This window comes from Notolabrus celidotus, chromosome 16, assembly GCF_009762535.1.
Source record: "Notolabrus celidotus isolate fNotCel1 chromosome 16, fNotCel1.pri, whole genome shotgun sequence".
In the NCBI taxonomy this organism is placed as follows: Eukaryota; Metazoa; Chordata; class Actinopteri; order Labriformes; family Labridae; genus Notolabrus; species Notolabrus celidotus.
In genome coordinates this window covers 13,379,665-13,404,628 of record NC_048287.1, presented here as the reverse complement: position 1 = coordinate 13,404,628, position 24,964 = coordinate 13,379,665, and the positions used below count along the sequence as shown (strand labels likewise).

General features: G+C 41.3%; 1 protein-coding gene across 7 annotated transcripts; it reads left to right on the top strand.

The window, feature by feature from the left end:
- The first annotated feature begins 1,706 nt into the window (after positions 1–1,706).
- On the top strand, positions 1,707–24,619 carry LOC117827953 (oxysterol-binding protein-related protein 3-like). 7 transcript variants are annotated; one of them, XM_034704846.1, is made up of 22 exons: positions 1,707–1,776; positions 11,144–11,335; positions 11,672–11,788; positions 13,564–13,617; positions 13,706–13,819; positions 13,959–14,111; positions 14,261–14,351; positions 14,508–14,611; positions 16,037–16,126; positions 16,218–16,377; positions 16,518–16,645; positions 16,737–16,868; positions 17,307–17,400; positions 18,245–18,480; positions 18,752–18,889; positions 19,269–19,332; positions 19,810–19,888; positions 20,000–20,144; positions 20,532–20,676; positions 20,784–20,910; positions 22,587–22,709; positions 23,820–24,619. In XM_034704846.1, exons 2-22 carry the CDS (start codon positions 11,273–11,275, stop codon positions 23,914–23,916), a joined length of 2,454 nt encoding a protein of 817 aa, XP_034560737.1. In that variant the 5' UTR covers positions 1,707–1,776; positions 11,144–11,272; the 3' UTR covers positions 23,917–24,619. The 7 variants fall into 7 exon arrangements, with proteins under 7 accessions (XP_034560737.1, XP_034560735.1, XP_034560736.1 ...); XM_034704844.1 differs by having other exon boundaries at positions 11,648–11,788; XM_034704845.1 differs by having other exon boundaries at positions 1,713–1,828.
- Positions 24,620–24,964: the final 345 nt, after the last annotated feature.

Below are 24,964 nucleotides of genomic sequence, written 5' to 3'. Positions count from 1 at the left end.
CCCTAAAGTGTGTTCTACTTGACTCATCATACCAGTGCACATCAGCAATACACACCTGCTTTTTTCACAGTCGGCCCTGAGATTGTAGGCAGACACTCCTTTAAACTCCAAACATTGCCATTAGTGTTGTTGGCTTTGTGGACACACCCAACTCTCACTCTCCCTTTCAGAGACATTTTTTCCTCTAATTTATGTTTTCCCTTCCCTCTGTTGCCATAGAAATAAGCCATGGCAGGAAGTGACAGCCCCATGCCCATGCAAAGAAGGGAATTTGTTTTGTTGGGTAAACAAATCCAAGACATGAAGGTGGTTCACAAGGACAATGTAGATGAAGTTTCTCCAAAGGATACTTCATTGGAGACAGAAAGTAGAAACACATAAACACATGCTCATTCGTTCACCCACTCGCTCAGTCAGTCTGGGTGCATTTCACACAACTTCTCTCACTTACTCATCGTCTCGGCTAAACAGTCAGCACTTGTGGGTAAAGCCAGAATTTGCAATCAGAACGTCAGAGGAAAAGCACCAAACAATCTGTCAACAGACAAGGCAAACTATAAGACATACTGTAATTCCAAAACCAACTGCATTTTAATTCATGATCAAGCTTTTCAATCCAAAATAGGTGCTAATATCTGAGTCATTTTCAAAAAATAAATCACAAATGTTCCAAAATTTTAAGTCAATGAAGCTGATTTCCTTTGCTATGAAATGAAGGTTTTTTTAAACGTTGTTGATACAAAATAAGTAACTCAGTGATACCTCTTGGTTTAATTTCTGCAGTCATTTTTTGCACAAAATGACTGATAGATTGATCTATTATCCATTCAATGGTCTATTCTGGACTGGGAAGCTTGCTACATCATGGAGTAGTACTGTACTTGACCTCCGACCCCTCTGTAATATGCTCTTTTCAGTTTAATAAACTATTTCTACCACCATGGGGTCGAGAGCCTTCAGCCGCTCGGCCTAAGGCCTCTGGAACTCTCTCCCCTTGGATGTTCAAAATTCCACCTCTTCCACCACCCTCAAATCCTGCCTAAAAAAATCACCTTTTCCGCCAAGCATACTCACTCTAATCTGTCTCTTTGGGACTGGAATGACTTCCCCTCCCCTTTCATTTTTCTAGTATTGTGTCTTTATTCTAATGTATTCATGTATGTATTTACTGTTGAGTGTTACTTTTATTATTGCTAAGTTGTAAGGTGACCTTGCGTGTCCAGAAAGGCGTCTATAAATAAAATTAATTAAAAAATGATTATTAGTGTTGCTGCCAGAGAGTTTCAATTTAAAGTTGCTGTTTTTTGATGGCTAAACCATCAAGTGAGACATCCGAAAAGGCAGAGTGAACATAACCATATTCAAAATGGCTATATAGCCAACTGGTTAGAAAATGAATGTAATCTTTATTGTTAACCAAATATAGGTTAATGGTAAGAGTGAGACAGGGACACATACAGTAACAGGCCTTCATTAGCATACAGTGATAGATTCACTTTACATAACTTCAACAGCTGGAGCTCACCTGACTGACACTCCATTGTCTGCCGGTAAACCCTCACCTTGATCATATCTTTCAGCCATTGTCAATACTGCCTTCGTCATTCCATGGTCCGTTCAAAAATGTTTCCGCCCAGCCCTTAACCCCTCCCCTTTTTTCACGTTCTCAACTGTGATTGGCTCACTGGAACGTCACTTACTTCTGCCCACAGGGTGAGCCCCGCCTCCTCCACGAAGCTCGAGCACTGAAACGAGGAACAGAAGCCCCGGAGCCAGGTACAGTGTGTCTCTACACTATTGGGGATGTTGTAGCTCTCGCCGCAGAACTGTAAGCATTCCTTTTCATTATTAATACTCATACCTGTCGTGAAATGATCTACGTGTTTTTGCTGGCTTTGTCTCGCTTCTGTTTGAATTGAGAGTTGACAGCGCTCCGGTCGTCTCTGTCGCTCACAGTGTCAGCACTGAAGTGAAATATCGCTTTCGATAGAATTATTAATGGACTTCATTGTGACATTTGCCTCTAAATTGTTGTGTGCAGGCTTCCGTAAACACATTGCATGCTCTTTTCCCGTTTTATCTAGGCTGTGTTGCGTTCACTACCACATGGGAATAAGAGACATTTTTCTTTTCTGCGCTGACAACTTTGAACTGCTGTGTTGGCTGCTGCTGGTTAGAGAAACTTAACTGAGCTGGGCTGCGGATTCAAACGGGACACCTGTGGTTTCTGCCAGCAAAGTTTTTCCATTATGACTATTTCATTCAACCAATTAGCATCTATTTCACACAGACATAATCCCAAGTATACACAAAGTATGCAGATATCGGATTCTGACATGTCTTTATCTTAAAAAGTAAACAGGAGATGTAGGCTGGTGTTTATAATTATTATTTTTTTGTATAACATTTGTAATCAAATTTTCAGACAACAAGAACAGTGACAATAATAAACAGAACCAAACAGTTAAAGGGACAAAAAAAATGTAAATACTAAAAGGAGATAGACATCCAGACAGGAAGACAACGGCAAAAACACACAATAATGTAAAAGAAATAAAAAATATATTAAAATACAACACCCCGAGGTTAAATGATGTAAACTGCATAATTAATCAATCTGCCACTACACAGGCCCTGGTTTAGCCTTATTGGTAATGAGAGTGTCCATTGTTAGGGCTGGAACCAGAAGATTTCCAAGTCAAGTAAGAAAATCCTTTCGCCAACAAATTAAAAGCCTCAATAGGAAGATAGTACATGAGTGGTTTCCAGACTTTCAGAAATGACTGTTCATCACCCTTTAGAACAGTGCTGATCCTCTTGTGAGGAAGTACATTAAATATCTCCTTATACCACAAAGTAACAGCGGCTGGTGTTATTAAATGATGGGAGAAAGATACTGTCATGTGGCACAGGTTGGTTTCACAGTTGGCATACACTATTAATGCTAAAGTTATTGATGCTATATCATTAATATATAAACAGCAACCTGATAGACAGCATTTCTGATAACAATTTTAAACTCTCAGGTATTTCTCAAGAAAAAAAAAAGTCAAAAATCATTTGGTACTAGCCTCTTAAATGTTTCTATTTGCGACATTTCTTGGTCTGCATAACATAATTGGAATTCCTGTGTCCACAATTAATCAGTAAAATACATTTGCATTTAAATTCATATGCAAATTCATAATATGTTATTGCAAGTCACTGCACTCCTTATCTTTATGGTCTAAATACAATGTTTGTTTTGATAGAACTAGAAATAAGCTATCACTATAGTGTCAAGAAACTTGTATTGTACGGAAGCCCTAAGGGGACATGTATCCAAACATATAACAAGTTAATTTAAGTTGTTTTCACAAGATTTAAGCTTATCTGTCTAAGTATCTGGTGATAACAAAGGTTGCATGTCTACTCAGGGCTTCTGTAGCCTGTCCTTGTTTGTATTCTGATTAATTTCTCTGAGTGATACAAACCAAACCAAAAATCTCTCCCATCCTTACAAACCACTAACATGTCAGCTGATCGTGAGCCATTCATCACTTTTACTCCAAGCCTTTGTGGTGCTTGAATGTTTTTATTGTTTGGCTGCTGTAAATCAATACTTGGCCTTAGCACCTCTCAGCCAGACAGGATCACTTTATGCTTGAGCGGCGGTGGCATCACTATCACTGTGACATTCACAGATTGCCTGTGCATACACACACACACACACACACACACACGCACACACACACACACACACACACACACACACACACACACACACACACACACACACACACACACACACACATACACACACATTGCCAGCTCGTGCTCAAGCTTGTGCAAACAAAAACTGCCACCACTAATGTCATTTTAGGGGGGCATAAATAAAACAGAAGGGGGAGGCTTGTTGGATAATCTGAAGCTGTTAGAAAGTTTGTAGACTTTTACATCGGGGGAAGAGGGTGAGGCAAAGGATGCAAAATAGCGTCTGATGGGCAGATGAGTTGATGAAGCAAAACATTAGATTATTATTTACAATTATTTTGATCATACAAGTCGTTTTGCACGATTATGCACATTTGCTGTTGCTGTTATATATATGATTAAATTGACCTTTTTCTTTGGGTTATAGACCGTTTCTATGACAACAACAATCACTATAGACCAGATGATACATCACTTCAACCTAAATATAAGTGACCAGGTTATTTTGAACATAATGATATGTTTCAGCCCTCAGCAGAGCTCGGAGCGCGCCCTGCCACTGTTGTAGTGCCTTTGTGCAACCCACTGAACCCCATTCCCCCTGCCTTCAGTGGGAGCTCTTCCAGGCTGCTCTCTTTGCACTTGTGTGATCTCAAGCCAGTGGAGGATTGCTCCATAGGAGTCAATAAAGCCTGTCAATCAGTTGCTTAATGCTCGTTCCATCTTCAGTGTTTCCGGGCGTAAGCATCCAGCGTGGCCGATGTGACTCACTGCTGGGTTATCTCTGTGTCACTCTCTCCTTTACACAACACCCACTTTAAAGCTGGTAAACACAGAGCTTGCATGCCTTTGACTAATTCTGCAAGGGTCCACGCTGAAGCCAGCCCGCCATGGATCTCCTCTGGTTTCATAAGGTTACAGGATGCTTTGCCCTACTTCCAGCCGAGCCGTCAGGTCGACACCAGACTCATGAGAAATCACGTTTCTGCTGCTAACAGCACAGGATCTATAAATAGCCCCATGTATTATGCCCTCAGATTTTACGTACAGAACAAGCTAACTGCATATATATTCTCGCCTTTGCCTTTTTGTATCCATAGCAACCAGAGATAGGGCAGTAACACAAAGTGTCCCTTGTTTCTGCCGGGGGAAAAAATCATTGTGATGCATCTTTTTCTCAAAACATCGGACAAAACTGTACGGGCATGCAGGCTCTCAAGCTTCTTTGCTTTCTGTCTTTTATTTAGTGAGAGTGAAAAGTGATGCTGAATGGCAGATTGGGGCTGCTGTTTGCTCTTTGATCACTTGCTGATGCTCACGCCCGTTTCTCTCTCTCTCTGCATTCAGGAAATACACTGTATTACTTTCAGGACATAAACATTATTGAAAACACACTTAGGCAGACATGAAGTCAGAGGTCAGATTAGCTAAGTGCTAATGCTGCTAAAACCATGTGCTTCCTTCCACACATCCATGTAGTGTGCTATGAAATGTAGGTGTTGATGTATCAAGTAGCCTAAAAATACCGCCAGATGTGTGTCTATTTAAAGCATCTTACTCCGGCTCTCAGCTTGATTATCAGCGGATCATGTGCAGCTTTAACTGGATAATTCTGCGAAGCTGTACCGGAAGATGCTTTATTGGAGGTAGAGTCACAGATGGGCCATCTGTGTGAGGACCTTTTTGCAGTCCCAGTCAGCCTGTAACAGGGAGGATATACAGCTATGTGGATTACTGGGTAGATGGCAGGCCTGCTGTTGGAAGTATGTGTATAGGCAGAAAGCAGATGGACAAGCTGCAAAGTCAACGTCTGTGTGATTGTCGTCCCTGGACTGGAAACTCCTGCCTGACAATTCCTCGGGCTGCAGCCTGGTCGTCTTGAGATCTTGTCATGGAAACAGCAGACAAGGCTTTGCTTTACAAGCCACGGGGCTTTCTGTGAATGCACAATATGTGTCGCCTGTAGCTGTGACCAACACAAAAAGGATGTAACGACACAGTCAATGACTTGTTGAATTATTGTTGTGTGATTGAGTTAATTGATGCCTTTTTAAGAGCAGCCTTCTTGCACAATTTAAAAGGCATTTCTATGGATGAACACCGCTGGTCATGTGATGGCTCTTTGTAGTGCTATAGCTCCACCAATGTGATAATCTAAAGGGGAGATCAATTCAGAGTTTACAGAGAGGGATTATTTTCAGGTGGATGATAATACAATATTTTTATGGATTGTGCATGGATTATAACACAGATGTTCACAGTAACGGTATTCAAAAGATTGAATTATAGTCCTACCTGTCTGACATGCTTTAATACTCTGCTACATATACATACAGTGCTAAGATAATTGAATAGTATGGAACTGGAGCATGCTCAGATGGTTTAAACAATGAAATAACTTTGAATCAGTCATTGCGTTGTATTCTGCATTGTGTGCTAGCAGCAACCCCCCGTTTTAAAATATGAAGCTCATAGGGAAGAGTTATAAACTACAGTTTATCGAGCGTCCTCTGGAGGCTGGCTGCAGAAACACCGGAAACCACATAGACACTAATCAAAAAGGCCGATCTTTGCAGCATTGATAAACATGTTTACAGCTTGGTTAAAAAAAACAGCTCCGGTCTGAATAGCTAATTATATCGACACACACTGTAGGGGGGGTTGAATTTATTTCTAACGCAACGGTTCAGAAGATATTAAGATTACAAGTTTTGCCCATTTAAGGACATGACTGATTTGACTGACAGGTGGGAACACTGTAGCTGTTGGCGAGGAGGCTCAAAGCCCGCCTCTTTACCTCACAGCTTGACAGCAGTTACGTTGAGTTCAGCATTTCCAATATGGCTCCCGCTGACGATTGGCTTCAAAACAGCGCTCAGGGACAGATGAGTGACATCACGGATACTACGTCCATTATTCATACAGTATATGATTGTATGTTCTAAATAATACTTATAAAGATGCACAATATGATTATATCACTATCAGCAGATAACAGTTGAAAAGTTGAATATCTGTATTGGCATATAGGAACATTTCTCCCAATATATATGTGTCAAACCTGTCAGCAGCCTCTGCTTCAGTCATTCAACAAATCTAAGGAGCAGAGCAGCTTAACAAAATAAGATTTTTTGTGCTTTTCATTACTGAATTAAAATAATAGAAAAATAATACATCTATTGCTTACATCTCTTGTGTCTGTTTATAAATCAAACAGTCTGTCACAAATTAAGAGGAGCAGGTACACAGGAGAGACTTGGTGTTCTTTACAATGAAAACAAGTTGTTTATATATCTGTAGTGATTTCAGGATTATCATAAAATTAGAAATCAGGGAAACCAACATTTTGCCTCCTTAGGTCTTGATAATACGCTGATTCTGACAAAGCTATGCTAGACCCATATGAATAGATAACACTTGCTGACAGATCTAGTGTTTGGACTTGAATCAACATTTGTCACGAGACCTTTAAGAGAACATAAAAGACTGGCATGACAGTCCTTTTTTGTTTACTAGGCAAATTTGGCTGCTTTAAGTAGGACAAGTGAAAAACAAAGCCTTCTTCCTCCTCTTGTGTGTATTTACATCTGTGGTTTACTTTACATCTTTGCTCTCCTAACAAGAAGCTGGTCTAAGCTCACACTACAAACTGGTTCTACACCCCATCGTGAAGTAGTTCAGCTCTGATACAATTATTTACTTCTCACTTCTGACTCTGATACCAGGAATCAAACGGAGCCGTGTCTTATCAAAACACAACGTAGTGTAATAGCAGGACTCCATGCTAACATCCTGTATGGCAACACTAATGCTGTGCCGCTTGTAACTAGAGCCTTGCATACTCATTGGTCTTGACTGGTGGAATTTTCCAGTGTAAATCATGATAAATTCCTGTCTCTGAGCAACGCTTCATTGAGTGCTAGTACGTCACTGTTATTACCCTGAAATCATCTCTTTGTTGCTCCAAAACATCAGTTGCCAATGGCGTTCACAAAACCAAGGTGGGTGAACAACAGGATGTTTTTCAGCCTGGTATACTGTGGAAGTGGATGAGTGCATAAACTGGTGCACTTGCAAATTTAGGGATCCTGCATTTGAGGCAACATCTCAAGCTTCTAATACTCTAATATCTGTTGCAGCTGTGTCATAAAAATGGACAATTAGGGGAGTCATCTATTTAGGCTCTTAGGTAACAGTAACACAGACACAACCAATCCATCTCCCATTACACCCCCTCTGTCTCTTCCTCCATCCCATCAGCTGATCTCATGAATGCTGACTCAGGTTCAAAACAAAGGAAAACACTCTAAGTTGTCCTGCCCTCTGCCTTTAAACCTTTTTATTCCCTCGTTTCAGCCTTGTGACTCTACCTTGCCGTGGCAATGACCCCCTTTTCCATCTTAACAGATCATTTACAAGGTGTTGTGCCATTAATGATTGACTCCCATTGCGTAAGTCTGAATGCAAAACCTCAGCACTTCTAGTCTTACAGCGCAGGAGGCTCTTTGCGTGGTGTACAATACTACAGTAATCACTCAGGCGGGGTAAGTAGGGCACTCGGATCTGGGACTGACATCCCCCAGGTTCATTTACAGATTTTGTACAGTCCATGTGTAGCAGAAACTGGCAGCTTTTGCGCAAGCTTTCAAACCTGTTGTGAGGTTTAGTAGTGACACTTCAAACAGGATCTATTCAGAGATGGAGCGACAATTTGTGAGGTTTCGTTCAAAGGAAGTGTTTCGTTGCAAACTTTGCTGCTGAGTTGTGCGAAAGGGTGGGGTGGAGGGGGGCTGAGGACTGGAAGGCAAGGCTGAGTATGTTACGTAAGGTGGTGCTTCATGCTGCTGCACTTACTCACCAACTATTGTGTTTATAATCATGGTGGTTTTCATCTCTGAATGCAGTCAGAGCTCGAGATTTACCACGGAGGCCCTGAGCACCTACACTGCCTGCTGGTTCATCATGTTTTACATATTTAAAGTCTAGACAACATGGAGATGTATTTACACAGATGTTAATATGCTTAAGGTATGTGCACTGAATTCCTGAACTTTTTTACTCCCTTAAAAAGCTGCTGCTGCCCGAGTCGCTAGACATGTCGCAGCCTGAGAAGTGTGAAAACACAACAGCTTGATGAGCTAAATCCAAGCTCCCAAAGTTAATCATCATCAGCCTACTGAAATATGTTGTGTCCTTTTAGTCTGTGCTCCAGAGCTGTGAAGTAAGTGGGCTGTCCAGTCTGCTTTTAGCCCAGTGTTGTTGACTGTAGCTAGCTGTGTGTTATGGTGTGTCGAGGGGTATCGAAGCAGGGAGCACATTCTTTCCTGTTGATGACTCACGTCCTGGGCTTGGTACTGACTGTAAGCCAGGCCTTGGGGAACCACAGAATAAACACACACACAAAACACACAAAACCACCAGACTGTTTACAGAGGATGTATGAAAAGTTAGATGCAAAATCCAAGAGTTTACACAAATTTGCATGCGAGCACATAAAGCATACAGTCTTGTTTTAATTCAACTAGACAGGGTTTTGCAGCACATGTCCATGCGAGCACCTAAGTTTAGTCTTCTGGCTGTATCAGCGAACACAGGGGAGTGGTATTAGACCACACATAGAGGTAAGATGTACACAACCAGGTTAGGGCATGAATGAGGAATGAATGTTACATCACAGCGAGAATGTGGTGTGCACCGCTGGCCCTGTACATCCATAAACATGTACAGTACATCTCTATAGAGGTGTAACACAACACTCTTTAAACATGTGGGCAAACAAACAGTCACCATAAGCTCAAGTAGGACACTCAAAGGGGTTTTGACTGTTATACAAAGAGGTCTGATCAGGCAAAATCTCTGAAAGTTCCTTCAGAAAGAGGTCTCTAGGCGTCAGATTCACAACATTTTAGGAAATAAACACTGAAAATGTAGTTTGAAATCTTAGAAAGCAGACAGAAGAAGGGGCAGGATTGGGGAAGTAAAACTAATTGAAGTAGCAAGCGGTGAAGTTACAAAGATCTGGTTCCTACTTTTGTTTCATGAAGTTAGTGCTGATCATAGACTGAATAAAATAGCGACGTAGTATCCGGTCGACCAGCCTTGAATTGAACCGGCGACCCCTGCAACGAGGACTGTAGCCTCTGTATGTGGGGCACTTAGACGGCTAGGCCACCAGCGCTCCACCCATCTGTTTCTGAAGCGCTGTCTTGAGGCCAATCGGCGGTGGCAGCCTTATTGCTGCTGTTGAGCGATTGTGACGTAAAGAGGCGGGCTTTGAGCCTCCTAGCCAACAGCTACAGTGTTCCCGCCTGTCAATCAAGTCACCTGTGCCTCTCATTGGAAGACTCGTAATCTTAATATCTTCAAAATTGCAGCATTAGAAAAAAATTCACCCCACTCACAGTGTGTGCCGATCAAGAAATTAGTTACCCAGACTACACTAATTTTTTTATACCAGGCTGTAAACATGTTTATTTCTGCTGTAAAGATCGGCTTTTTTGAATCCGTGTGTATGTTCCAACTTGGCTTCAGTTCTTGAGGCCGGAGGTTGCCACTTGATCAGAATGAATCCATCCAACCTCCAATCAAAAAATAAATTGCAAATAAATCCCACAAAAATCATCTTACTTTTTAGGTTTGTACCGCTGTAGTAAGCTAGATCAAAGCTTCTGTGTGACTCATTGTTTACAGTGAAACTGAGACTCTCTAGAAACAGATGAACAGGAAAAAAAATTATTAAGAAGTGGCTAATTTTATTTTGTGTATATATTTGAAGTGGAAACTTAGCTTTGCTTTTAATCTGAACAAACGGTCACCTTTCAAGTTGTTCATCTGACAGTAAACAATGCGGTGCACGAACAAGGAAGTCTGAACTGGATTTTGTTCATGGGAAACTGCTGGCTTCACCTGAGTGCCGGAAAAGTTGGCCTATACTATTGATAGCTGATGGGTTCAAAGCCTGACATGGGGGAGATAGTAAAGGCCTCTGGAGTCATAACCTCTATTATTTCTCTATGATAGTCTGCTGCTCTGATAGTCAGTGGGAAAATTCTCTGTTTCCTCATGCTCACATGCTCACTTCTAAGAGTGTTTATGTGGTACTGTAATGGTGATAAAAAGAGTCTATGAAACATTGTTTTGAGTTAACATGTGATCTTGAGCTCTCAAATATATCACAAAAGAACTGAGTAATAGCTCAAAATAAAATCCAAGAGAGTCTCATGTGTTCTTTCCTGGATGTTTGTGTGTTCCTTCCTTTACCTACTTTGGATTTGGGGAATTTCATTTCCTCAGTCAGCTGTCTCACAATAAGTCAGACAGAGTGAGTAAGTGATTCCTGTCAGATTTCCTGTAATCAGTCTGCTCCTGCGCACTGCTTCTGTTCTCTTTTAAAATAAGCCTTTCTGCAGCACTGACATCAGTTGGTTTCGACCTCTCTCTCTCTCCGCAGTGCTGACTGTTGCGGCGTGGCCTTCAAAGGTCAGAGTGATGCTCCCGGCGGCTCGGCTGTGATCTGTGTTAGTGCGGTTTCCACAGGAACGAGACGACGGTGGGCAGAAAGCAATCAAGTCGCCAGAAGATGACGTCGCCGTCACCCACTCACAGTGACAGCAGCGGCTCCTCGAAGCATGACAGTAACCAGGTATGTGTGTCTGTGGTATGAGTTTCTGTTGTTGGCGTGTCTTAATTTGTTTTTTCATATTTTTTCTCTGTTTTTGTTCCTTTTTTCTATTTGTTTGTGAAGAATACACTATCTTGTGCAAACCCCTCTCTTTAAATTTTGTTAAATGCCTAAAGCCCATGAATACAAATGTTCCCACAATAACCAGAACTCCAGTCTCATCAGCAGTGCACTTACACGGGGTGTGTTAGGTTGTATTGTGTTCAGTCTTCCTGTTTGTATTGTGCTCTACTTTCAGGGAAAGACTCTCACCTGTCTGTCTAACTCAAACAGTACTGCCTATGTGTGTCCCTGCAGGACAGCTGGGAGATTGTGGAGGGGCTTAGAGGGGCTCCAGCCAGCATGCAGGAGCCCGACAGACAGGAGGGCCTTCTACTCAAGAGGAGGAAGTGGCCCATGAAGGGGTGGCATAAGGTGAGCGCCTTGGCATTCCTTTTAAAGCCCCCAGACAGAAGCATGTCTTTTTATAGAGCCCTGCTGCTCCTTGTATTGAACCAGAGAGCTATTTTCACCCTGAACTTGATTGCTTTTGAAACAAGAGGCATTGAATTGTGAGCAATAGTGTGAGGTTTTAAAGGCCTTGTTTACATCTGTAATGCTTCAAAATAAAGGGAACAAAAGATGTTGTTTTTTATATTGCAGTGTTTTCATTAGGTATGCATGATATGAGAAATCCGTCAAGTGGTTGATTAAATTGTCCAATATCATGCTAAAGATATGGAGTGCAACAATAGAATGTATAAATAATGGAAGTAGTATCCGTGACGTCACCCATCTGTTTCTGAAGCGCTGTTTTGAGGCCAATCGTTGGCGGCAGCCATATTGGAAATGATGAAGTCAACCTAACTGCTGTGGAGCTAGTACAATGTACAGAGGTGGGCTTTGAGTCTCCTCACCAACAGCTACAGTGGTCCCGCCTGTCAATCAAGTCAGCTGTGCCTCTCATAATGGAATACTCGTAATCTTAATATCTTCAAAATTGCAGCATTATTAAAAAATTAACAGTGAACAGTGTACAGTGTTTGCCAATCGAGAAATGAACTACCCAGACTACACTCATTTTTTTGTACCAGGCTGTAAACATGTTTATTTCTGCTGTAAAGATCAGCTTTTTTTTGAATGGGTGTGTTTCCGGTACTTCCAGAGCCAGCCTCAAGCGGACGCTCAAGAAACTGCACTTTTTAACACTTCCGCTTTGGCTTTAATTCTCGCAGCCGGAGGTTTCCGCTTGAGTGCAACAGATAAACAAATACTAAAGAAGGCTTATCTGCTTTAACTTACAGCTTCTATGTCTGTCTATTTGCCATGATTTGCACTGTATCTGTGTGTGCAACACCTAACCCCTGAATCCAAAATGAGGGAATTCAAAACTATTTTTTCAACACCAAATTGGCTCCAGTTAGTCTAAAGGGTAGCTGACAGCTAGCTTGAGCTTCATCAAAATGGTGTGTGTTAATGCTCTAATGCAAATGCTGCAAAAAACATGAGAGTGGGGTTTATTGTGCAGCCCTACTTTTCATCACACTAACTCTTGTTTCTAAAATAGGAAACATAATGCTCTAAGAAGTCTCATATCTTAAGGGATATTATATAATGCATTTGAATTTTGAGATATTCTGTGCATAAGTCCATCCTAGTCCTCCTGTCTAACCACAAATCTGACCTGCTATCTTCTAATACCCTGAGCTATTTCCACATTTCCTCCTCTTAACTGTAATGGTCCACTGTATTTCCTTCTTTCTATTCCTTGTATTCCCAGCTGATTATACTGTAACCCTGACTCATCATCCTCCCCCTCTTCTTCTTCTCTGTGACTGTGCTCAGACCTGGAAAGTTCTGCCTTGCAACATGAGTGAATTGCCACTTTAACTCTTTAAGTGCTTTATCACTTTGTCCTTTTCGCATTGTTAAACTTTAAAATGAGCAAGGTGTGCTTGTTAGCTGGTCTTTCTCCTGACTGCCAATCAGTTACTTCCCTTCTGTCCCTGCTGTAAAATGTGAATGGCAGGGTCAAGGGACAGTGCTGTTACTAACACAAAACTGTGTTAAGTCTGCAGTTTTTTTTACTGGTGTTTTCATATTGTTATGTAACCAAAGAGTGAATACACCTCACATTTAAAGGTGGAAACCTAAAAGTAAGTAATGAATGTGAATGAATAATGACAGTTAGATTTTTTTCTCCACTTTAGAGATACTTCTTGTTGGAGAAAGGAATCCTGAAGTATGCAAAGCATGAAACTGATGTAAGTATCACCTCAAGAGCGCCATCTGTCTGTCATTTTTGCATTAAGACCCATACAAACACATGCCAACAGAGTGGTTTGTTCACAGCATAAGAAAGGGAAGCTCCATGGCTGCATCGACGTCGGCCTCTCTGTCATGTCGATCAAGAAGAAAGCCATGTGCATCGACCTGGACACAGAGGATAACATCTATCACTTAAAGGTAACACCTGAAGGTTACTTTAACAATCTCTGTTGTTGAAATCAGTCTGCTCTTAGATGCCTGCATCAAAACCTAGACATTCAAAGACACTCTTTAGCTGTCAAAAAGTTTCTGCTCCTAATTTGACTTGGCGTCTCAGGTGAAGTCTCCGGAGCTGTTTGAGGAGTGGGTGTCAAAGCTGCGTAATCACAGGGTGTTTCGGCAGAACGAGATTGCCATGTATCCCCATGAGAGGCACCTCTTCCACCCCCACGCCGCATCCTCGCCCTCGCTCAACGACTCCCTTAGAAAAGTAAGTCGCTCCTGCGCTCTTTTGTATGAAACACTGGAATGGGAAAAAAAAGTCTTTGTTGTAACTTTAAAGCAGACACAGTGGGGATGTAGTTCTGTGAGATGGTATATGACTGATCCTTTCTGTACCTTTACCCCCTCCACAAACAGAGGGCTACTCTGACCAAGCAGGCATCAATCCACCAGGCTAAAGTCAGTTCTTGGCTCCATTCCTCTGAGGACATGGAGAAGTGCAGCAAAGGTCGGTTTGTGTTGTCTTCTTTTCCTTGTATCCCTGCCTGTCAACAGTTTTTACGAAATGTGTCACCCTGCAGTGAATCTTTAGTCTCTTTCTCTGTCATTACTGTGCCAGCATGCATTCAAACTTTCATCTTATAATGATCTGTTTTTCTCTTAGACTTGGAGGAATGTGAATCATACCTGCTTGAACTCAACCTGCTGCTGAAGAGCATGGAGGTCCTTCATCGCACTTACTCAGCCCCAGCGATCAGTGCACTACAAGTAAGCACAGGATAACGATTCAGTTGTTGGTTTGAATTGAAATCAATGACTGTATGAAAGAAATGAATGCAGCCACCACTTTCTTTGAATCCTGCAATTTGGCATATTTTTTGTAAGTTTGAAGAGGACTTGTACTTTGTAATTGAGATCCTAAATTCAGAGTACGCTTTGATACACGGTGGTGCTTAATCACTTAAGAAGTAGAGTCCTTTTATCATCTAATGTCATAGGATCAGGTCCCTTTTCACACATGCACTATATACTGACATGCGACTGAGCTGCATGTGTGGACATAGGAGGCCAGAAATTCTCCCGAACTTCACCCTGACAGTTCACGCCTCTGAGTTTAGAGTCTGCAAGATGTCAGCGTGAGCCCTCAGCAACCTTGCCCCCTCATACCTGACCAACCTCCTTAAACGCCACTCCTCAGATGCTAATCTCCTATCCCCCATCACCTGGACCAAGCACTGCACCTTGGGGGACTTTGCCATCACTGCCGCAATTCTCTGGAACTCTCTCCCTCCAAACATCCACAACTCTGACTCTCTTCAATCATTTAAAAAACAACTAAAAACCTACCTGTTCAAAAATGATTACAACCCATGACCTCCAAATATAACATTCATTTTCTTTGGAGGGTCCTTGAACTACATCTGAAAACAGTGGGAAAATCCTATATTTGGGCTTTCTTCGTATTTATATTCAGGTATGTGGGCCTGCTGGATAGCTCACTTTAGGTTGTGTGAGTTCACCTAATATCATCAAAATATACATATTTGTTTTTCAAAATTTGGTCTCAAAAATTGATTAAAAAAAAGTAATTGGACCACTTTAGGATTTCTCAGTCAAAGCTAAGCTTACATTGTAATTAGACTTGGTTAATACTGTACTGAACATGACATAATCAGGGTCACCTAATATATGTTCCAATATAGTAACACAAACACATTACCGACTACTCCTCCTCCCTCACCTAAACCACACAGAGTATTTTGTGTTTTCCGCGCGTGTCTGACACAAATTATATCCTGCTGTGAGCTTCATTTGTGAAAGGAAAGTCCTTAGAAATATCAGTGACTAAATGTTCTGAAACTTTCTAGATGTCAGGAGTTCATCTGTGAAAAGTGCTTCAGGATTCTTTTTAGTAATAACTAAAATCTCCCCCTACTGGCCGTTTGAAAGAATGCAGGGCTTTTACAGAGGTTTAACTTTTAAACCAGTGGCTGTGTCCACTCCTTATTTACAGTCTATGACTGAAAACCAATGAGCTGACAGATCAAGTGAGAGAAAAATAATGTGACTTAAATAACTAAGTCTCGAAATAAATGTAAGACTGGGGATGCATCACCTATTTTGAGGATCAGGTTTACACTTGAAGTCATAGTATTCACTACTTTTTTATTATCTATGTTTGCGTTGCCTCAGGCGTCTAATTATGACATCCCCAAAAAGGAGAAAAGACCAAGGAGATGGCGATCCAAAAACAATGGCAAAGACACCAAATCCACACTACAGGTACATTTGCAGATGATCCTTTTTTAGCTGATAATTTGATCTAGTTCACAATCCTTAAACTTTTCATCTTTTTCTGTTCTTTGTCCACCAGGTCCCAAGCTGCATCTCCTCCCAATCCCCTCGCCTCCACGCCTCCAACCCAAACCTCTCCACCACCGAGACCAACACCCAGGAGGTCTGCCCTGAATCCCCAGACTCACCTACAGATGCCTCACGTCTGCAGGAGGACTTCTGCAGGCTGGCCAACAACAGTGAGTCCTTATCTGATGTCTGCTTATCTGCTCAGGAGGAGCTGAAAAACAAGGGTGCTTTTTTTTTCCATGTGTTGGCTACTGTATGATAAGATAGTTTCCATGACAACTCTGTCCTGTCTCTGTGTGCCTCTCTCAAGTCCACACTACGCTGAAGTCAGCCTTTAGTTCCCTAGCAGCAGAAAGAGACCGACTGAGGCACACCATCGACCTGCAGGCCCCACAGCCGGTGCAGGTCATGAGCTTGAAGAAGAGCACCTATGCCTCTGTGAGTTTCTGCGACTCTGAAATCATACAAATATGTCTAAAATCTTAACCTTTGATTTTAATTTCACTGACTCATCTTGTGTTATTACCAGGAGTGTCCGGGTGGCTCTCACTCATTGGTCCATCAGACGTCCAACGAAAGCAGAGCATCCATCCCGGAGTCCATCTCTGAGTTTTTTGATGCTCAGGAGTATCTCCTCTCCTCCTCCTCATCTGAGAACGAGGTGCAGCAACATCTTCTACTTTGTTATCTTTCTCTTCTTTGTTTTTAAGCCAAATGCATCAAGATATTCCATTTTTCATTAGTATTTAAATACAAGTCAAAACCCTAAAGATGTTGGAAATGAAATGAGAGTGAAGCAGACAAGCATTTTAGAGTTTTTTCTTTTCACTTTCAAATGAATTAAAACATTAGAATCAATGGAGGAGTCAAGACTGAGTTCACTTTTTGATTTAACAGTATAGGTGAAGGAAAATTGGTCCATATAGTTATCAAGATATGGTCTAAAAAACAGCCAGCTAAAAAAAACTCGCCTGAAAATGAAAATCAAACAAGCTGCCATTTCATTTCTCTGCTCCCACCGTTTTAGACTTTTTGAATTGTGTTTTTGCCTCCGTCTCTTGGACCCACTGACCTTTCCCCACTGATTTTGTGTCTCCAGGTATCTGATGATGACTCGTACATCAGTGATGTCAGTGACAGCGTCTCCATGGATACCTACAGCAACGAAGGAGGCAGTGAGAGACACAACTCCGGTAAACAACACGGTGACAAGTGATGTGTCCGTGTTCATCTGTGTGAGAAACCTCTTAGCAGAGACAGAGAGAGTTGACAGAGACTTTAATCAGTCAAAAAGAGGCGGGGCTTGTTTTTCTCAGTTTGGTCATGACTGAGCCTCTCTCTCTATTTATCCTCTGTTAAGTGTATTACAAATAACTGGAATCTTAGAAGTGACTCCCTTGTTTGGACATTGAGTTGAGCAGCTAAATTCCAGACTTTTTGACAAACTCAGAATGATACTCCATCATTCATTATGTGACAAAGCATCTGCACACATGCCTCATTAACTCACTGCTGCAGATGGTGTCAGTTTTACATAAAAGACCAAGATTTAATGAATTTATGCAGCACGAAAAAACAAGATCTCTTCTTGATTCTCTTGGTTTCTGATTACAAGATAGAGCTCGTGTAGAGGGATAAAACTGAAAATAATGAATTCACTTCAATCAGACAACTCTTGCTGTATCAGTTGAAACTTTTTATTGCAGCAGCAGAACATTGTGTTCCAAGCTTTAGGAGCAATGAGATAATATCTTACGCCCCTTATTTGGAGTCTGCAGGTAGATGCTGGGGAGGTTGTGGTTGACATTTTAAGCACAGCACAGGTACAGGGAGCAGAGGGAGTGACCGGGAACCTTACGCTTATATAGACCGCTAAATTGGGAGAGTATGTTCTCAATGCGATTGTGAGAATAATGTGGGATGTGAGATTAGTGAAGCTTTATATTGATTTTTCAGAATATTTGTTGAATAGGTTACTCTGTCTGGCTTTTTACCCTCTCATCTCACCCCTCGTACCTCCACATTCCTCCCCTCCAGTTAGCAGCGTGGTAACCCTGGCCCGCCGGCGCTCCACGCTGCCCTCTACCAGCCCGACCAGCAGCGTGAGCCTGTGGAACATCCTGAGGAACAACATCGGGAAAGACCTGTCCAAGGTAGCAATGCCGGTGCAGCTCAACGAGCCGCTCAACACGCTGCAGAGGCTGTGTGAGGAGATGGAGTATAGCGAGCTGCTGGACTCCGCCAACCAGACTAATGATCCCTACCAGCGCATGGTGAGAGGAGAGAAAGAGCATTTGATTGAACTGCATGTGCAAACCAGGGGAGAGCAATATTCTGTGTGTGCTTCTGTTGGCTGCTTTGATATGTTTTGCATTTTACAAAGGCATAAAATGATTTTAAAACTGTTTACAACACTTTCAGAATCCAACATACATGCAGGCATGAAAACAAAGAAATGTCACAACCTCATGAGGACAGGCATGCCAAAACTCAGACTGCACTCATGTAACAGATCCAATTATTTACCTCTGATTTCCTCTGCAGGTGTATGTTGCTACATTTGCAATATCTGCATATGCGTCCACCTACCATCGAGCAGGAAGTAAACCCTTTAACCCCGTCCTGGGAGAGACGTTTGAGTGTGACAGACCAGACAAAGGCTTCAGGTTTATCGCTGAACAGGTAGATATAACGTGATTCACAACACATGTGAGTCTTCACAAAATAGTATCATCATGAGATAAGTGGTATAAATCATGTTTAGGATCTTGATGTAGTTCAGTTTTAAGTTTTACGCTCTGAAGTTGTGTCGTAGCAATTCAAGACTAATCAAATCCATCCCATGTAACGCAGTGAGATTGTGTATTCCTTGTTTGCAGCATTTTACTGATGCCTCAATATAAATGCAGCGGTTGTTTAAAGCTTGCAAGAAGTTAAAAGTGTCACCTTGTTACATTTAGTTTTTCTCTCATTCATTATTCAAGAGCTCCAGACTTGATTGTTACACAGCTTCTGATAAGTGTTTTTGTCTCATCTTGTGTCTCCTCTCCTTGTATCCCAGGTGAGTCATCACCCTCCTGTGTCGGCATGCCACTCTGATTCAAGGAACTTCACCTTTTGGCAAGGTGAGCAGCTGAGAGCCTTGTTTAGAATCCAGATCCCATTTATCCTCTCTTAGTCTGGGCTTTTATTTTGTTAATTTACTGCAGCCACAGCCGTTGTTTCTTAGAGTTGTTCACATGCTGCAGACTACACAACATAATTTACCTTCATATGATTATTTAGTGCCATATTTCCAGAGTCTATGACAACTGGCTGGGCACATGATACTTTTATTACTTGTTTTTTTTAACTCTTGCTCCAAAAGTCTGGTATTTAATCCAAACAGCTGAAAAGCTATCTGTAGTCAGGTAGTCAGCTGCTGCCTTGTTTACATTTCCCTCTGTGCACATGAATAAAGAGCTGATTTAAACAGAGATACTGCTGTTTACTGAAGAGAGCAGACAAAGCATCAAAGTTTTAGATTGGGATAAAATAGCACTTTTCATCATCACAAGCACTCATCTTTTCCTTTGTGTGTTATGTTGTCTTTTTTTTTTCAGATGTTCGATGGAAAAATAAGTTCTGGGGCAAATCCATGGAAATTGTTCCCATGGGAACCACCCATGTCACGCTACCTGCGTAAGTCCTCTACTTGTGTGTAGGTGTTGTGTTTGCATCTGCATTAGTGTTTGCAGTCTTGGATGAAGGTGTGCCAGGGCTTTGAAAATCGTCCGTGTGTTGTTTCTTCAGGTTTGGGGACCATTACGAATGGAACAAAGTGACGTCCTGCATCCATAACATCCTGAGCGGTCAGCGCTGGATCGAACACTACGGAGAGATGTCCATCAAAAACATCAACAGTGATGCCTGCCAGTGTAAAGTCACATTTGTTAAGGTTAGGAAGCACAGAGAATGAAGTCCATATGTGGTGGGACTTGCCTCTCTTGTAGATATTTTGTATAGTTCCATGTTAGAGACAATCTGGACCCATTTTCCATGTGAAACTATTGCTGCGGATTCCTCCCTGACTCACTGTTATGCTCTCCACTCAAATGTTCTTTCATTTGGTGTGATTTACTATTTTTAATGTTCTGCTAAACACTGCCCTCTTCTGGACAAGTTAGGAACTGGATTTTCAAAACACCAGCAAGAGCAAACATTCTAAAATATATGTCACACTGTATTTCTTATAGAAGTGTTAAACATGTCTGCCCTCATGTCATGTTATATTTATCTTCCATCAAATACATACAAACTTTTTACCCCTCACTATTTTCTTTAGGCAAAATCCTGGAGCTCTACAGTGAACGAGATAGAGGGCGTGGTCACTGATTCTAAAGGAAAAGTTGTACACTCCATTTTTGGAAAATGGCACGACTCCATTTATCAAGGAGACCCGCCTGCTGCCACCTGCATCTGGAGAGCAAGTGAGTGATCGCTGAAATATTCAGATCGTTTTTACATAGGGCACTCCTTCAGCAACCAAACTGAGTGAGTGACAGATGTTAAGTTGATTACGTGTGCTTGTGTTTAGACCCCATGCCAGAGGACCAGGATCAGTACTACGGCTTCACTCAGTTTGCAGTGGAGCTGAATGAGTTGGACGCCACCCTGAGACCGCTGCTTCCCATTACAGACACACGCTTCAGGCCGGACCAGAGGTCAGCACCTTTTATTCCGTTCTTATTTTGGAGGCGCGGGCCCTTATGCTTTTATTGAGAGCAATGGCACAGTAAATTGAATAGGGCTTCAGATGGATTCAAACCCAGGCCACCTGCCTGTCACCTCTGCACACGGGGTCTTAAATGCCAAACCAAACAGGCGCCCCAGCACTCTTTATTCTTGAGGGAAATGTTGACAATGAGTCTGTCAACAACATTTTGCACATCATATTTTATTTGTTACTGTTTTATCAAAGTAGTCTAAAAGTGTGTAAGGAGGGTCCTGTTCTTGGATGGATTTAAAGCTTCTGAAGTGGAACAAAAACCTATACAATAAGATTTTTTAAGGTGAGTCTTGTCAAGATTTTGCACACTGCAGCAGTTAGCAAGGAAGCTTAAGGCCCACCTCAACTCTGCCTCTTTGTCTGTTGTTAGGTTGACCCAAAGTTAGATTGAGTCAGCATTTCCAATTCTGCAACCTTGGACGATAGGCTTCAAAACGTTGCTTCAAATGGGTGATGTCACGGAGACCTGTTCAAGTATTATACAGTCAATGGGTGTGAAGAAATTACTTATTGTACAAACAGACAACCCAAAGTTCTTAAAATGTGAACTATTAAATCAAAAAACATTGAAAAAAAGAAAAAAGGAAATAGGCAAATACAATGTCTAAGACTCAAGAAATTGCAGTAAGAAGAATACAGTGTTGGAAATGTTATAAATAAAAATCAGTACAAGTTAAAAAGACAAAATATACACCAACTATGAAATAATATAAAACAAAACAAAACAGATGGTTAATCTAAACCTATTGGAATGTTTGTAATTAATTTTCGTCATTCAAACTACTCAAACTCTTAAAATCTAACCACAACTTCAACTTCTTTATCCCAGAGCGGGAATTTGTTGTGAAGCCAGGTAAAAACATATAACATATAGCCTATAGAAAACATAGCTACATGGGTTTGGGTGCAAAAACCAAGATAACATAGACTTGTAAATAGTCAAGCTTTGTTGAGGTCAGAGCGATCATTCCTGATGCACTCCAGGTAGTTGAGAGATGCAGATGGGCTTCACGCAGATCTGTGTCTCAGGTGTAAGTCACTCATTGTGTACTTTCCAGAGCCACAGAAACTGTATGGGCAGGATTTGTGGTGATGACCAATGCCTAAATGAAGGTCAAACGTTTAGTATTGTTTATTAATGCATAAATAAAGGGCTTTTTTTAATATACCTCTTGACTTGAACAAACTTGAAATATGAGGAATGAGAGAAGGATTTTTTGTTGGAAGGACAAAATAATCAGTTATCTTGAAATGCAACAAAAGGCCTCCAACTGACTGTTTCTTTTAACTTTTCAAAATATTGCCCACATCACTATTACAAGTCAAAATGTCTACTTTAAAGAAAAATGTTTCTTTTCTCAACCTGGAGAGCAGCTGTGTTATTAAAGTGTTTACTGTTGTAAGGTTATGTGTTATTCCTGATGCCCAATTTTGTCCCAATATTGTCAGACAACACTTGCAAAAGCCAAACAGCTCTCTGAAGGTCACTACTAAGACAGAGGGAAGGTTAGAGTTTCTCTTTCATGTTGAAGAGACATGAGAATGGCTCCATCAGAACTCAATCCCTTGTGTTTTCTTTCCTGACTCACTCTCTTTGTCTCCTCTGTCCAGGCTGTTGGAAGAGGGAAACACAGAAGGAGCTGAGGAGCAGAAACAGAGGATCGAGCAGCTCCAGAGGGAGAGGAGGAAAGTGCTGCAGGACAACAACATGACACACCAGCCCCACTTCTTCAAGTAGGACGCTGCTTGCTTCTCTGTGTGCAATCGAACTATATTTAATATATGAAAAGATGAATGGCTCTTCTTTGCCTCCTTCAGTTGTACAAAAGTGAAGCCAAAATACTTCTTGCAACAGGTGCTGAAATCTTATAGGTGAAGCCAGGGTGTTAAGCTACCCACTCCCCACTTACCAAAACACACATTTAAGTAAACGACACAACAACAACGATCTCTCAGGTTAACACAGTCCATGGCGTAACATATTCTTCTGTTGATTTGAAGCATTTACTCTCATTCATGCAACGTTGAAAGACCTCTTTGTGAGTGATTGTTATGTTTCCTTCCGTCGCTCCTCCTCTACTCTTGCTAATCTTGTGCACATGGCGCCACAGGAGCTGCATTTGTCAACAGAGTTTGCGTTAGATGGCGTCTTGTGGCTTTTTTTTACAGCATCAAATAACTAAATAGAACTATACTACAGAGAAAAAAATTAACCCTTAGGTATGAATCAGCAAGACAAGAACTAACTATAATGAAAGAAGCAAAAGTTTGACTCATGTCCCACCTGTTTACATGGAGAAGGTGGGTTTTGTGACCTATACTGCAGCAAGTCAGTAGAGGCAGCTCCATATGTTTCTGCTTCATTTTTGGAAACCTGTCGTGATGTGCATCTTTTTATACAGTCTATGAATCAGAAATAATTTTTATGTTTTTTACACAATGACTCAGTTGCAAAGTCGGAGATCACCTGATGTTGAAGTATAGTCTACTTTAGTAAATTGTCTGTTACTGTGAAAGTCTGCAGACGACTTAAATATCTTTATGTCACCATCCATTACATCAGATGTATTAAAGCTGTCAAATCATGTGCATTATTAATCCTCAGAGGCTCTACTCATCATTGAGTTTTAGTTACACCCAGATAATTCATAATGCTGTTCAATGCTAAATGAAAAAACTACATGGGATGTTCTAGAATAAATCAAGAAACTTGAACTGGTGCTGGCTAGTCAATAGAATATAATGAGCATTACAGAGACCCCAAGCATTAACTTTATTATGTTGTCATCATTGTAATTTAAGTAACATATGACTATCATTAAAGCAGATTTTTTTTTAACACAGGAAATCTAAAGACGACACGTGGGTGAGCAACAACACATACTGGGAGACGCGCAGAGACCCCGGCTTCACCAAGATGGACTTTCCTATGTTGTGGTGACCTCTGGTTACAACTTAACCTCTCCACTACAATTTAACACAAAGAGGGAAGAATAAAAAACTGAACTGAGACCAGCCTGCAAGTGTCCTGACCTGGTGGACATAAATCAGGAGATGTCATGTTAACCTGAACTTCTTTGTAATTCCTGCTTCCTCTTTTGGGACTCAGTAGAGCCTGTAGATTTTTTCTTGGTTTCTTTCTGTTGTTTATATCATATTTTTCATAAGTGTACATTTCTTCCTCATATTATCTTGACTGTCATTGACACAGTGTCAGTGTAGACTATAGAGTCATATCATTATGTTCATCTCAGCATTTACCAAAGTGCCTTTTATTGCAGTGCCTCACTAAACCTGCTGCTGTTGCATTGATGCAAAAAAACACTTTGAATCACTTTGTTTGGATGATGTCAGTATCATATGTGGACCTTTCCTGGAGATAAAAGGGTCAGATTTAGAAGAGAACTTGTTCATTAGGTCAAAACCTGTTCGAGTATTCCTCCATCTGTGCAGCGTCATGGCTGATGGATGTTTCCATTACTTTAACTAGAGGCTGACTGGAGGAGGTTATTATACAAGAGGGACTTAAGCCTGTTTGCTGCCTTGTTATAATCAGTTATGGCTGTCTTAGGTCTGTGGATCATTTTTGTCAAAACAGCAATAATCCATGTTTAAAAAAATAAACTGTATGGATGGACAAGTCATTCTGTGTTGCATTTGCTTTTCTTTGTTTTGCTCACCTCCTCAAATGTTGTGAGAACGTTCTGAATGTCAAATTAGTAGCATAAAAACAAGATTAAAGATGATCCCTGTACCAAACTCCTGATTCAAAACTAGTAGCTGGAGATCTGCCTAGAAGGAAAGGTCTCTATAGATCAACACAAAGTTGTTGTTTCCTGCGTTAATACCAAGCAGCAACCTCCGGTCTCAAAATATGGAGCTCATGCCGCAGTGTTGTAAACCACAGTTCATTGAGCATCTGCTTGAGGCTGGCTGCAGAAACACCGGAAACCACATACACACTAATTCAAAAAAGACGATCTTTGCAG